This window comes from Anarrhichthys ocellatus, unplaced genomic scaffold (assembly GCF_004355925.1).
Source record: "Anarrhichthys ocellatus isolate YVR2014 unplaced genomic scaffold, GSC_Weel_1.0 scaffold3, whole genome shotgun sequence".
Lineage (NCBI taxonomy): Eukaryota > Metazoa > Chordata > Actinopteri > Perciformes > Anarhichadidae > Anarrhichthys > Anarrhichthys ocellatus.
In genome coordinates, this window is record NW_022280033.1 from 6,178,771 (window position 1) to 6,195,000 (window position 16,230).

The following is a 16,230-nucleotide window of genomic DNA, read 5'->3' on the forward strand; positions in this document are numbered from 1 at the left end:
ACCATATATGCACAAGCCCACCCACGGACTTTTGTGTGCGTTTGTGTTTGAGCAGGTGACTTTTTTTTATGATCCAACCTGTCTGTCCAGATCTACATGTCTGCGTTGGGGTCATCTGGAGCCTGGTTAAAAGAGAATGGGCTTTTAATGCTGAGAAAGACAGATGAGACCACTATGACTTCCTCAGAGAATTTAGGGAATCAGATTTAAAAGCTATTTTAAGCTCCAGTGCCAGGTACAGTCACGTCACCTGGGTTGATATTATTGGATGAAATAGGATACACCCTCTGCTAAGCCGGTGTGTGTGTGTGTGTGTGTTTGTGTGTGTGTGGGGGGGAAAGAAGCAGCCAGAGAGAGCGGGAATGGGTGGGGCGGCTGTGCCGTCAATGTTTGAGTGAATGAAACAGAGGGGCAGCCAGCGATGTGAGATTGTGTGCCTGTGTGTGTTTTCTCCATGTCCCTGCGAGTGTTCACGTTTGTAATGCTGTTAGCGCTTCATTACCAGTCTATGTAAGCATGTCTGCATCCACCAGGAGAAGTGTTTGGACTGTATTGTACCCTGTTCTGTCAGCGCCACCTCTCTTTGTGGCGATACGGTACTTGGGATCACTTTCAAGACTTCACCTTGTTGACTCACTGCCCCCTCAAGTGTTTGAGCTTTGGCAACTGGTGATGTGTGTTAGTGGAAGAGAAACATTCGAGTCAACATTTGTATGGGTGTAGCGTATCTGCAAAGAAGAGTGCGCATGCATGTGTGGTGTGGAAGCACACAGTCCAGCGGTCGACATGGTCTCCATCATCCGACAGCCCTCTGTCCTGAGATGAGAAGTCTGTTGTGTTCCTCCTCTCTCACATAAACACATAATATCCAACTGCTGGATGACTTACACTCTCCAAGCGGGAGGTGTGACTACACACGTCTCCTGGCACATTCCTCGCTTTCTCGACAATATCCTTTCACCTCAGTCTCCTGAACCTCTTGCACAACCCCTCATCTCTGCCTCCAGCATTCAAAGACCCCTCTCCTCCTGCTGAAGCATGTTTACATAGGAGTGAGTGTGTGTTCTTTTTCTCCCTCTCCGTCTCGTTCAAGTGCCTGTTCAATAGACAGATGGTTGCACTTCCTTTTAAGGATTGATCGCAATAGCCTATCACTTACATGTGTATAGCATCTGTGTAGGTTTGTATTGAAGCGCAGATCATGAGGAGTGACGCGAAAGGTCAGCGCCTGGAATTAGCCTCACACGAAACTGCATTGTTTCTCAAAAGCGTGGCATTTCATAGTTTGGATTGTGGGAATTGTTAGGAGCGAGCTGTCACTGTGGCGAATTTAATGCACGAGCATTTTCTTTCCTCTTAGACATCCAACACAGCCTCATTGCAATGACAGTAACTTAACTCTTATTTTAAAACACACACAAGGTATGCATTGGACCTCATCCAGGTTTAGATTTATTGTGAGAACGACAGCAAGGTGAACTTTCAATGCTCTCCGTGCAGTCCCCCTCAAGTGGCTGCAGCCTTTTGGTTTGACATATTCCTGAGGCATTCTTTCACCGACTCTATTTTGCCGCTCTATTTTTCTTCTTCCCGTCTCTTGCGTTCACATACGCACATACTACACAGGCATGTCTAAGTGTCTAAGAGTGCCGTGACAAAAGATTCCAGCAGCTTGTTACTGAGGCTGTCAAAAAGTGAGGAGACCCACCACAGAGGTGAGGATGTGTGTGAAATCCCATGAGCCTCTTGCACTGGTCAGGAGCATAACAACATCCTACTTCTCTTTCCACGTGGAGATATTTTCCTCACACCTAACTACTGTAACACCACAGCTGAAGCCTAAAACAAGAGGAATTATGTGTATACTGTATGCAACTGTCTAGCATTAGATTGCTACATTTTGGTGGAAATGTATGGCTGCCCACATTTTGTTAATAAGATTCAACAAGTCCAGCAATTTAAAGGATTAATTGCACTGTTTGTGATTGCCCTCAAGAGCCACATGTATAAGCATTTTTTTAATATACATCAGCGTGTCTTAAGCAGCTAGGTTTGGATAGGTTAAGGCACCAAAATGACTTGGTTAGGTTATAGGCAAAGATCAAGATGGGGGTTAAAATCATTACTTTGTAAGGTGAGGGAAAGACTGGGTCATGGTTAAATAAACACAATGCCGACATATGGGAAAAAAAGGGAAACAAACAAGACTCTTTTATCAAAGCCTGACATGTTGTTGACCCATCCAACCACACCTTGATGGACAGGACATGTCGTTTTTGGGGCGTTTGCTGAAACATTTTCAGTATTTATTGTTTGTTTTTCTGACAAGCTTGGTAGCCCCTCTTGCCAGCTAAAGCAGGTATTTAGGGCTTTTGACCATGATTTGTTAAATATTGAAAAACCCAAAACTGACATGAATAAAGACACAGGACATGAACACTTTGTACAACCATCCATTTACTCCAACCTCCTCTTTAAGCTTCGCACTGTAAGAATGATTCCTATGTTGGAGCTAAATGTCCCAGTGAATTGAATTCAAGAGTGTAAATTAGTTGCATTTGTAGATAGGGTTGCAAAATATACTACCGCATGTTGAGATTTAGAGGATCAACAAAAAACATAGCTCACATTTCGCACCTTGTAAATTGTAGTGCGGTCCCTCTGCTCTTGGTACAACAGGGATCTTTCCAAGTATCCTGTATTGGCCGGATCCCATGCACAGCCATCCTTGGCACCCTGCATAACCTCTCACACTGATTATTATTTCACTTCCTTGCATTGTTATTTTATCAGACCAAGGTCCCGTCAAACTGCCGTCTGTTTATGGCCGCTGGTGCCAGTGTAAGCAGGACTCAGACGCTCTGCTGCAGTAATCTGGATTGCAGCAAAAAAGACACCTCAATAAAAGCAGATCTCCTGGCTGCCCACGGTCATAAAGAAGAATAAACAAGGTTAGGGCAGAATAATTATGCCGAGCTGCTTCCTGGTATTAAGGGACTGACGGGACTTCTTCCATTGTACAGACACAAGTCCTGTTTTTCTGGCCCTAGAGGCAGAAGCATTTACACTGGCCATGTTTACATTTTCAACTTGAAGTTTCCCACTTGATGACATAAGTATTGATATTTCTGTGTTTGGCTGTATGGCTTTCTGCATCCCCTTCTCTCCTTTTCAGTAGCTAAAGTAAAGTCAACACATACCTGTCTCAACTACTTTTTCCAGAATGATTATGTAAACATTCACCATTATCTTCTTAGCTGGCTTGAAAACTAAGGTGTGACCATAGCATGGCTTTAGGGAGGGCAATGTAGGTCTATTGGTCCACCACTTTGGTCAAGAATATCGAGAGAAAAACTACCTTAACCAGCAGTCATTACCCAGCTGTTGTGCTGCAGATGAAATCCTTTTTGCATGATTACATAATCTGAAAAGAAATATGAAAATATAGATTAATGACAGCAGCTGTGCTGTGAGATAGGCCATATTGACATTTAAAACCCAAAGATCCCGCCCCTCTATCAGCTGCCAGATTGTCTCTAAGAAATGACAATTTGACAATATGAAAATATAGATCATTGGCCAAACCTACCGTGTATCTACCCAACTTAAGGACCACCTTTGACCTCAGCAACTTTTATCTCATTTGAAACCATGTAACATTAAAAAACTGTGATTGTCTCTGAGTTGCTGAAGCAATAGCAATCTGAAATTAATTTAAACCATGAGCAGACATCAGCTGCATTAACAAACAACGTGATTAGTTGTCATTCATTACTGAGTGCTGAGAGAGAAGAAGTGAGAGACCAGCCTGATGACTGGTGCAAAGTTACTCACTGACGGGAGGAACTTGTCTTCAGTTTTGTGCAAAAGAGAAGCAACATAATGTAACAACTGTCAAATGAGGGATAGATATGTTCACTTAATGTTTCTTGGCTGCCAAATGTGTCTCTTTAGTTTGTATCAGTCAGCTGTCAGTGTAATCCAAAGCAATTAGTTTATTATATGTTAAATAAATGCTGTTTTACTTCAATTACTGCCAAATGATGATCTAGTCAGTATGTATACAAACATTTATCAACAATTAAATGTCCAAAAAACCATTACAAAATCCACACCATGCAAAATGACACCCACATGTGACCAGGCACACTTGCCAGAAGAGACTTTCTTTTTCCACCGTGGAGAAGGTCTTGTCATCTTGTGCAATAATCTGTTTAATTCACCTTATCTCTTCTGCAAATCCTCTAATGTTTGCTATTTAGGTGCAGAAAATTTCTCACGCACCATTGGTGGTAATAGATTAATGGTTGGCTGCTTTTGAGAGGGACATTTCTTGTCTGACACAGTGTAAAAGATAGGCCTATCAGGTGCCTCCCATGAATTACACAGACGTATGTGAGATTACGTGTACAACCCGTTCTTATTCCCAACTCTTTAAATACAATGCTTGGTCAGTGGCTGTCAGCGTCTGATGCAGACCAAGGCACACTTTAGTGTTAAAAACTAAGTAAACCTACGTTGGAGGTTGATTTTTGAAAAGACACGATATGCATATAATGAGCTGACACACTGTCCCTGACGCATCAATTGGATGCTAGAGGGTTACCTACGTAGAGCCTCATAGTTTAAAACGTATGGCCACTGACCAAGCATCGGCAATTGATGAGTTGGTATTGAAAATCTGTTTTGCAACCAACCATATCTGACTCTTGACTCCTCGGGAAAAACACACGGTAATTGCAAATACTTATTTGGTGTTAATACCACATGGACTGCATTTACACCAAAACCCAAATTTGAACGCGTCTGCTTTAAAGACAGCTGCAAGGATCAACTGTCTGAAATTCAAGCACGATGTTAGCAGATGGAGTTGATCCCCAGTCTAAATGCCATGTTAGTTTTGGGAATATATTAAATGTGTCAAGACAAAAAGTTTTTGCTCCCTAATTTTTCCAGTATTATTGGACATATGATGCCTGTAATCAAGGAGACAGGGTGATGCATCAAAGGCTTTTGTTATTTAAGAAATTGGGTTTTAGTTTTCCGTTCTCTTGCCAGCTTGCCACCAAGGGAAAACCTCCGGTGATGAGAAATTAAGTTGAAATGCAGTTCCTCAAACGGCAAATGCAATTCCTTAAAGGCCCAACAGCAGAAATAAACATGTTTACAGTCTGGTCCTCTATAGCTTGTATCCCCGTTATTGGAGCAACCCACTTTGAGATTCACAACGGCTCTGTAGAAACCTATGGTTGACGTCACGGAGATAACTGCCATATTGTATACAGTCTATGCCTGTCACACATACCACGAAGAAAGTAAACAACAAAGAAACAACCAGGAAAAGTTGCGTATCGCTCATCCATGCTTTTTCTTTCCCTTGAAAAGATTTTGATGAATATGAATCTTACACTTTGTTTAGCTAGTTCATTCTCAATATTATATTACCACAATGATTATAATTTAGAGCATGAAAGCCACTCTGTTTCAACTGAAGTGAAAATGAGTGATATATTACATTTTTGGGTGAACTTAAAGTGTAAAGTTATTTAAAACCCTTTATGTCAGTATCAGCAGAAATGTACATTTCTCAAATAAAAATGAAAACAAGAGTGGAAAAGGTCTACGATAATTAAAAAAACAGCATCATGTCAACAAATTGAGTAAATCGAATCATTAACATTGTATGCTAATCCTGAAGCCTGACACCTGCCTGAGTCTCCTGTTAGCTTTGTTGCACCTGTTAGGGCGGGGCAAGTTACACCTTTATCATGCTTATTGGTATATGATGATTTGAGACCTAATGCATTCTCATCAAAGCTCCGGACTCCTTCAACATGATCAGAGGTCTAATCAGCCAGAATAACTGAAAACACCTATGTGAATGTTCAGAGGCTTTAAGATGTCCGTCTTTGTTCATTTGGAAGCACTCATAGTAACGGTTTTAATACTTCAGTTCCCAGAACTCTGGGGGCAGCAAACCGTCAGTTAGCGCTAACTCGATACAGCTCTGGTATTGCTGTAGAAGAGAAAAAAAGTAAAAACTGTGCGATGATATCAGTAACTCTGCATTACATAATTTCCTGTGAACCCATCGTTCAGTTTATGGATCGTGGTCGCCCTCCGCCGTCAGACACCTCCCTCATTTTCATGCCATAATTCTTGGCACCCTTGTGCATGGAATCGCGGATCAACCAACAAAGACTTGTTCAGCAAGTCATCTTTTGCTTTGTCATGTTTCTCACTGAGACGGACCAGGATGGTGGACATCCTTTATGAGCTGTCCTTATCTGCAGCTTTCGCAAACCTTTGTTTGGAGGGGTGTGGTGAATGCTTCACACTCACTTAAGATTTGCCTGACTGAAAATCTTTGAACTTTAAGAGTGGACGTAAAGCACCGCTCACAGACTCCAGCAGGTCCATCTCCTGCCAAGTAGACACTAAATGCTTGTTCTTGTCAGCAGTGAGCACCTGACAGATGGCCTCGTGCTGTTTCACAACCCTTGTCACCATCTTCTGGCAGCAGCCTCATCATCACCAGCTTGTGATAGATTTAGATCATCCTGTGCAGTCCCTTTTTCTTTTATGAACAACTTCATTTTAAATACTACCTCTTTAGACCCTGGCTCCGATGAAATTGTTTGAAAAATATTGAAATTAATCACCATCGTTTAAAAGGTGCTAAATTCAGAAGATTAAGTCAGCAGCAAACAAAAACTATTTGCTTTGTGCGTGTGTGTGTGTGTGTGTGTGTGTGTGTGTGTGTGTGTGTGTGTGTGTAACCCAAGCGTCTCTGTAATTTATTTACGTAGCTGTAGTCTCTATTATATCTATCTGTTATATCTTTATATCTAGGTGCAATTATAGAACAAAACCGGACAAAAATATAATTGATTCATTAAATCTAATAAATTAGCATTGTAATTAGCATCATCAACCATGCAGTTCCATCAGTCTTCTGTTAAATTAATATTTTGAAATCAGGCTTTGGCTTCACATTTCTCACCAAATATTATAATGGTGCAGTGCTTTGTGTTGATTCAGAAAAACGTAGATTCACACAGTTCTTCTTCTGTATATACTACTGATTCAGAGCAAACACTTCCCCTGAATGGTCCTTGGGGAAAAATGACATTTACGAGTCTACAAATTGTATTGTCAGAGTGGCTCTGATGTTTCACCGGACCGCATGTCAGAGGTGGTGGGGAAAGAGCAACAGACTGCAGTTGCTCCTCTACTATCTTCCTGCGCTCTGTGTGCAGCTGGAGGATCTATGATGTATGAAAAAAAAAGCTTTGTATACTGTGAATAAAACCGGTAATATTTAATTTGATTAGGCTTGATCCCTATGTTTGCATGTAAGAAAATAACCGTTTATTTTCCCAATATCTGGTCAGTTTATTTAAATATTTATTTATGTGAACAGTCTGCCGGTAAAATCATACTTAATATTTCAAATGCAACCGAGGAACTGAACGGCACAGGTGGCTGGGCCCGAATTAGCAGAGTTGTTTTGCCGGCAGAAATATTATGATTAGTTTGGCAAAAACTTACACAATTTGAGTGGCAATGGCAGAGTCGGTCAGAAGTTGTTCCAGCAAGGCTGCTTAACTCAAAACACAGAAATCGATAACTCCACAGAGCCGTCAGTGCTGTGGTACTACTTGCCAGATTAAATTTCACCCTGAAATAAGCCCCATTACCACCTTTTATCACTCTGAATGACCTGGTATCTTCAAGTGTTATCCTTTATCGTGCAACACCACATCATCCAGCTTTGAGGGATAGCAGATGCTTGACTGAGTACAAAGGCATTGTTGCTTTTAATGCACGGTCAGTGACCACTGTTTGAAGGCCTCTCCTGCACTCGCTGTCCGTCCTCTTGCTACAAGGCAAAAAAAAGCTCTCTTGTCTTGCAAAAGCCCGAACTCTAGTTTTGTCAGTCCACTGTAGCTTTCCAATTGTTGATTCGTTTTTCTCAGCCTGAATAGTAACCTTTCGTTCCATGGTTGAGTCTAGTTCTGCCTTGTTTGGCAGTAGCCTTTTCTGTGTGCAAGCTGTTGACGCCTGAGTCGTTTTTACAATAATGCCTCATTGCAGTAAAGTGCTAAAAACCCCTGACTGCATCCAGATGTCTCTCTGCACTTGTCTCAAGTGCACATTGCATAAGGTGCTACAAAAGCCAGTTGTTACATTTTAGACAAGCCAACATGAAAAAGCAATACCAATATTCTTTTCTATCTTTTGTTGATTAAACCTCCCCATGCTATATACCTATGTAAAGAATGGTACTAGGAGAAATGCAACTTGTAGAACAGCATCTCTTTAACTCAAGGCATGTAGTGGCACTCAAGGGGTTGCATCAAATTATAGCAGCTTTAACCTTTATCAAAAAGCACTTATCAACGACTCATCGTTGTTGGACATTATCAGTGCGTATAAAATAGAAACCTGAAATGGCCCTGTATTAGCCACCCAATCATTTAGATGGATCCTTGGACCCAACTAGGATTGCACTGTCGAACCCTGCTAGGACGAAATGTCAAGGAACACGGAGCACAATAAACGAATATCGATCTCTCTGTGCACCTGAAACCATCACACCTACGTGCCTGCGAGTCAAACATAAGAAGTAGAGCTTAGCGTGGGTTTGGACGGAGAGATAGACACTATAATGGCTTCACTGTGATAGCAGCTGATTTTCAAAGTCTCGCTAGCCCACCCGTGTTGTCATCTGCTGCATACAGTTTTCATCTTAAAAGGCTTGATCAGTTTAATTATAGGGGAAAAGAAACAAAGCCACTCGTCCTCTGTTGTTCAGCCAGTTTCTGCTCTCGTGGGACTACAGATGTAAATCTATGGTAGTTAATCATTGCAATTTCAGGCAACAGCCAGGCTTGATTGTCCCATATTAATATTTTCGCTGTGGTATTAGTCAGTGTTGGGCACAGAAATGGAGCATGAATAAACAGCATACATATACACATATGTACTGTATATTTGACAGCATACAAAACAAGACAAGCATCATTTTGTCAAATCAGTATAACTAACATAATTTCGTTTGTGTTCTCAGTGTGCTGTAAATCCTAAATCCTATACACATGTGCCGACATTGAACTATCCTGTCACTCTTAAGGCGGCAGAGGCAGGTACAGGGGGTCTGACATTTGGCCTTTTCCCATAGGATCCACTCTTTCCTCCCCTGTTCTGCAAGCCTCCTTTTGCCTCTATTCCCCAGACATGACACTGTATGATTTTCTTTTTTTTATTCTATTATTTGGTTTTCTAATTTCATTTTTATCATCCTGTGTTTACGCCAAGTGAAGGTATCAGATTAAAGACAGATTTCCCCACTGTTAAGCCCTTACCATATCTTCACATGGACACATTTGGACCTTGTAAGCCAATTAAAAGATGTTTAACACTCACGAGCAACACATTGCTGTCTTGAATTCTCAGTAGAATTTGCTTTGTGAAGGGTAAACTTTGTTGTCTTTTGAGGCTTTTAAGTTTGCTGTTTGTCATTAATGTTGCAGTTCTTTACGTTTATTCTTGCATGCAGTCGTAGTTGTTAGATTTGTATTCAGCTACATTTTATTTCACAACGATATAATTGCAGGTTCAATGTTTTTCTTTCCATCTATGTGCGCATATGCATGCACTGTATTTGTATATGCACATAATGTATACAATTCATGTATGTGGCTGTGCATGCTCATGTAACATAAACAGTATTTGTGTGAAATGTGAGAGCATATTCTGTGTGTATGTGAATGGATGTAGTGGTATATGTCCACAGAGGGGATAGCGGGGAGCCCACTGATAATAATAGTAGCAGCATGCGCTCAATGTCACAAACGGCTGTCAGTCGCTGTTGGCTACTGAGGTTCTTTAAAAGCTCTGTGGGAGGTCTGAGATTCTGTCAAGGCATAGGTGCAGCACTTAGCTTCAAATACCTTTGTCTGTCATTTGAAATAGTGTGTGTGCTTTTGTGGGTTTACTGTATAATGTGTTGTACATGTGTTATCTTTACATGTATTTGTTTAAATGGGTGGTGGTGGTGATGGTGGTGGTGCTCCCGGGGGATGTTGCTACATGTCCCCCAGGATAACAGGTTGGTGTTTGTTCCCTTCACACAGGCCGGTTAAGGATAGTGTCAGGTTTAAAATAAACCATTGTCATAAACGTCACACCAAGTTAGTGACTTTCACAATAAAAAGAAAAGTCAGGGTAGTGAGCGACAGTTATCAAATCACACAAAGCATTTTTGCCACATTTGTTAGTAAAAAGTTACTAAATATTCTATACTAGATAGCATCTCATTTTTTTTCAACACATACAAACATATACATGCACACTGAATGCAAAAAACAACGGTAATTATAATTGATTCACAGGAAAACTTGAAATGGACAGGACATGCTGCTCTGCAAAAAGACAGTCCCTGCTATTATCTAATTATCAATAACTGCTTCAACGAAAACCATAGGGTCTTCCGTTTTTGGTTTCCATTGTGAAGTGATGCCCAATCAAACAACAAACAGCACTCTCTGCTATTTTCTCTCTGTTTCACTATTATGTTTTGTCTCTGCGAAGCTTTCTTAGAAGGCTCCTGGAACAGTAGATCAAGTCTGGTGGCAAATTATTCTTTGTCCTCCATTCTTCATGCTGTCTGCAAGCCCCTACTTAAGATGATGCCTGCATAATGTTATAGCATAGCTGTCGCCAGCAACGTCTTTTTTAACTTTTCTCTGATTTTGACTTGGGTTATGAACAGACACCGGCTGTTTTCTGTCATGTTCATATTTTAGAAAAAACAATTGACAGAGTTTGAGCATTAACACTACAAAACACATCACTAGCAAACGGTTTCACTCTGTATCTGTTTGAGTGACAGACTGACAGACAGACTGACATAAGACACCAGACTTTGAATAAAGATCAGCAGTGGGCAGCTTACATACCTGATCGGACAGAAGAAAACCACCCCCGTTCAAGGCCTAATGTTATGCAAGGTGCAATCCCAACGCAGCCATCCTTACAGACTCGAAAATTGATTACCTGTGTTTAAGTGAAATGTCTTTGCAATTTGCTGCGTGTCATACATGACAGGTGGTGAATGCAGTCAGTCTCTCTCACTGGAAGTGTTGGCTGTCTAGCCTTGTTGATTTAGATGCCAAGTTGTAATTTGAAATATGGCTTGCAATGCATTCACAGTGTGCATACAGATCGTCTACAAATGCAGTTATAAGTGATTGTTTAGCATGGTGGACAAATCAGACCCAAGCATCTTTGTCATTTCAGACATCCAGCTTGGTAGAGTAGCTTTCTAGCCTCACCTACTGGATATGAATAGAAATGCTGATGTGTCCTTTCTCCATTTCATTCTCTCTGTCATCCCCAAACCCCCTTTCTACTTTCTACCCCCTCCCTCTCTCTTTGTACCTCCCTTCTTCTCTTTCGTGTCTTTCTGTCTCTGTCTTAGGAATATGCCAGGACATAACAATGAGCTCCAACAGCACAGACCCTGGTCTCTTCCTGACTGCAAACACCTCACTACCAGCAGCCGGAGCCTACCCTCAATCCAATGCTCTTCACCAAGGAGGAAGTGGAGGAGCAGCCTGGTTGGCTTTTCATGTGAATACCCTGGATGATAATTCCTCTTCCACCAGCAAACTCTTAAACCTCACCTCAGATTCCCAAAATGGAACTATGCCCCTTGGTCCCTTGGGTGGCCACCCTTTGTGGCAGGTTGTCCTTATTGTCTTGCTGACAGGCATGTTGTCACTGGTCACCATCATTGGCAACATCTTGGTGGTGGTATCTTTCAAGGTTAATCGCCAGCTAAAGACGGTCAATAACTACTTCCTGCTGAGCTTGGCAGTCGCTGACCTCATCATAGGGGTCATCTCCATGAACCTCTACACAGCTTATCTTGTTATGGGCTACTGGGCCATGGGCAACTGGGCCTGCGACCTGTGGCTGGCTATAGACTATGTGGCCAGCAATGCATCAGTTATGAACCTACTGGTCATCAGCTTTGACCGATACTTTTCAATCACAAGGCCTTTGACCTACCGGGCCAAACGGACCACTAAGCGAGCTGGGATCATGATCGGCCTAGCCTGGTTTGTTTCTCTTGTCCTGTGGGCCCCAGCCATCCTATTATGGCAGTATTTTGAAGGTAAAAGGACAGTGCCCTCAAATCAGTGCTACATTCAGTTCCTCACAGAGCCCACTATAACCTTCTGCACAGCCATGGCGGCTTTCTACCTGCCTGTGACGATAATGAGTGTCCTCTACTGGCTCATTTACAAAGAGACCCAGAACCGTTCGAAGGAGTTAGCTGGATTGCAGGGTTCGGGGAGTCGTGGTGGGATAGCAGGTAGAGGTGGTAATGGTAAAAGCGAGAAATCACGTTTTGTCCATCAGACAGGAAGTTCTAGAAGTTGCAGCAGCTATGAGCTGACCAGGTTGTCCCGGAGAAGGAGCACATGTCGGGAACTAGTCGGCCGCTTCCACTGCTGGCCTGGGGTTCGTTCTTGGAGACCTGGAAGTATCCGGCAGGGAGAGGGGGATCCAGACCAGAGCAGCAGCGACAGCTGGAACAACAATGATGCTGCCGTCTCGTTAGACCACTCTGGGTCTTCAGAGGATGAGGACTGTGGGGGCAAAGAGATGATTACCCAGAGTCATGCTATTTTCTCTATTGTTCTCAGCCTGCCTGGTATAAAGGCTGCTGTCAACTCCCAACTAACCTCATGTGAGGATCTGGATGCAGCCTCAGAGGAGGATCCCCTCAGGGGAGCGGAGTATAACCGAGACAGCCTCTCAACAGTCACCGCCAACACCACTGCCGCTACTACTCCCGATGAGGCAAACAGTTCAGAAAATAGCTATCACCAACGCTTCTGCTCACAAAAGATTCAGTCAATGCCTACCATCCAGGCTACCTCTAATCAAGGCTCGGATGCTCCCCCAACAACTACTACTACAGTCGCCGACAATACCACCACCATCAGCACCACCACCAAATCCCCCTCTGTCCCACTGTCCTTCAAAGATGCAGCTCTGGCAAAGCGTTTTGCAGCCCGTGCCCGGACTCAGATCACTAAGAGGAAGCGCATGTCCTTAGTAAAGGAGAAGAAGGCCGCTCAAACTCTCAGTGCTATCCTCTTTGCATTCATCATCACATGGACACCGTACAACATCATGGTGCTGGTCAATACCTTCTGTAATGTTTGCATCCCGGAGACCCTGTGGGCGGTAGGGTACTGGCTGTGCTACGTCAACAGCACTGTCAACCCCATGTGTTACGCCCTGTGCAACAAGACTTTCCGTACAACCTTTAAGATGATTCTGCTGTGCCGCTGGGACCAGAAAAAAAGACGGAAGCAGCAGTTTCAGCAGAGGCAGTCTGTGGTATTCCACAGGAGGATTCCCAGGGAGTCCACGTAAAGGACAGGCTGTTTAGATGGTTAATAACAGGGAATCTAACGATTTAACATAGGACAAGGAAATGGAAGAAGCAGACATCTAATTGTTTCTGTGGAGTTTTTTTGCTTAGAGATCCATAATGTGTTTCTCTGCTGGTATGTCAAGCACAGCAACCCTATGTGGTTTTCTTGCGGTATGTGTTTGTGTCAGTGCATCCATTGAGCAAAGCTGTTTGTATGAATAAAGGGTTGTGTAAGGTCAGTTACAGAGATGAAAACTTTCCTACTGTCCTCAAAGAACTCCTTGCCTTTTCAGTGTGGGAAACAATAGAAAAGGGCTTTAAAATGCATCGCAGAAGAATATTTGAAGTGCAATTGACACAAGGGAAAAGGATGTCCTTGTCACAGGGTTGGGGATTTATTATCATTTCTCTCTGTGGGTAGCTAGATCTGTAACGTGCAGAGTGGTTTTGCATTTCCAACAAAACTATGTATCTGTAATACGTCACTGAAAGTCAAGACAAACACTATTTTGTGTCACAGGCTTCTACATTGTACTGATTTGACCTGTTGTCCTCTTGACATTTGTTTTCATCAGAACTTCTGTACATTGCCTTTCTACATGGATATAGCTTTCCTGTGTCTGATGGAATATAACAAGTTCTTGAATTGTGCCCTTACTTTCAGTCAACAGAGATCTTGTTATTTTTGTGATATTCATCTTTGGTTTTCTAGATATTCCTGAGATTTTGAGCCAGTCTGAAAATGATTCTTCTGATGAGCTGAGTTGTGAATATTTTGTGTGGCACCGCAGTCAGTGAACTACTGTTGTGTTCAATGTGATTGTTGTGGTTTTTATGGTGGAGACAATAAGTACATTGGTTGTGTTTTATGTACTTGCAGTTCTCTGTCATGAGTAATGATTATACATTGATGATATTCTGTTTGTGTACATTTGGATATTTCTGACTTGATACACAATGATTTATTGCACACGAAGATGTTCATTTATAAAGACGTGTGTTTTGATTTTACACTATCTTTCAAATGTCCACAAAATGATACATCTAAAGAACTCTTTGTAAAAGGCCGCCCATCTTTGATATAGTATCGCAATGGCAGCCTCTAGTGGCTTGAGAAGGACAAGTGCAGTATCAAATTCCCATTCTGCAAATGTGAAGACAAAAATGTCCATTTTTTAAATCATAATTGTGCAACAATTATTCATATTGTAAGCCTGTTTTGTTTTGTGAATTGGCTTATCATTTCACAAATTTGATTTAGATATTAAATCTAAAAGAAAATCTATCTGGCATTTTACAAAAGAATGGCCACAATCATTGACGTTATAACCTGATTATTATTGTTTGTTTGATTTCATATTATTTATGGGAGAGGTGTTTTTTTTTATTAAAAAAAGCAATTGATTAGTAGAAATTAAAGCTGTCTTGGTCATCAGGTTGTTCGATACAGAAAACCACACATAAACAAAAGTCTTTTTTTTTTGTAATGCACATTTTGTTATTCTTATTTTAACTAGTTTTTTTTATATTTTTGCCACACCTAAATCTTGAAAATTGTGTAAAAGATATTGAAGGCAAAGAATAAACTGTTTGCCAACTGGCATATTGAAGAATGGGTCGATTGGATTATGTTGATGCAATGATATGACTTATGTGTTGTATGCAAAAGAGATGTTAAAAAATATCCCATGCTTGTCATCAGTGGGTGTTTTGTTTGCTTTCAACACAATGTGCTCCAGTGTCATGATACATTCTTCATCAAAATATGAGATTTTAGTACTTAAATATTGGGAATGTAAACTACTAAAATGATGAACACAAACATTTTGTTACATTTCAAGTATGCTAATCATATTCATATTTTAAGTCAATAAACAAACAAAAAACGTCATCAGTTTTTTGTGTGCAGCAAGTCCTAATTGTGTTATTTTCATTTGAGTTTTGATTTATTTTTTTTACCTTTATTTACTTTATTGTCTTAGCAGGAGGCTGGGTCATTATACATCATTTATTCCCTGCCTCTAAAAAAATATTGCATGATATAATGAAGAATATATATATGTATATGTATATATATGTATATAGGATCTAAAACACTGAACATACTTTTTTTATTTTAGCTATAATTTTCCAGTTTGTAGAGTTATTCCCCCCTATGACTTTAACAGCATTTTTGTAATTTATATATCTATATCCATTCTCTTCAGAAACTTGTCGATGTTTGAATCACTAATTAGGCTCAGTGACATGTCTGGTAAAAGCTTATATCAGTAGGACACAGCTGAAACTAATTTCTTGATTGGAGGGATGGACTTAAAAGTGGCACCAGGGTGCACAAAACCCAAAGGAAGGGAATACCAGCTTCTTGTCATGTATGGAGGCTTTTTATCATTTTCTCTTATCAAATAAGATTCCTATACTGTCTGACTCTAACACAACATTAACAAAGAGTGTCTAGTTTTAACCAGAATCTGAATAAACTCGGGAGTTGTTTTTGACTGTCGCACAGTTCTGTATGTTCACGTGATGAGGCCTGATTAAGTTAGTGAGTGAAGTCTCAGACGGTGCTAATGGAAGATGGCCAAACAGACCAGACATGTGATGAGGAAAATACCAGCTTCATGTGACCCATGGCTGAGGAGTGGCTCATAGACCAGGACAAACATCCATTTGTGTTGTTTTCCTCACTCTGTGCTGAACCACTGAAGGGAATCCACCAGTCAGGCAAGTACACTGTCATATATATATATATATATATATATATATATATA

At 41.2% G+C, this 16,230-nt stretch overlaps 1 protein-coding gene across 2 annotated transcripts in view; it reads left to right on the forward strand.

The window, feature by feature from the left end:
- Positions 1-15,371, forward strand: part of chrm3a (cholinergic receptor, muscarinic 3a) — a 71,493-nt gene extending 56,122 nt beyond the window's left edge. Inside the window, exon 3 of one of the 2 annotated variants that reach the window (XM_031872909.1) lies at positions 11,486-15,371. In XM_031872909.1, coding sequence (XP_031728769.1) covers positions 11,506-13,458 — 1,953 coding nt within the window. In that variant the 5' untranslated portion in view covers positions 11,486-11,505 and the 3' untranslated portion in view covers positions 13,459-15,371. The remainder of the gene's footprint in view (positions 1-11,485) is intronic. The other variant, XM_031872919.1, reaches the window with a different exon arrangement.
- Positions 15,372-16,230: the final 859 nt, after the last annotated feature.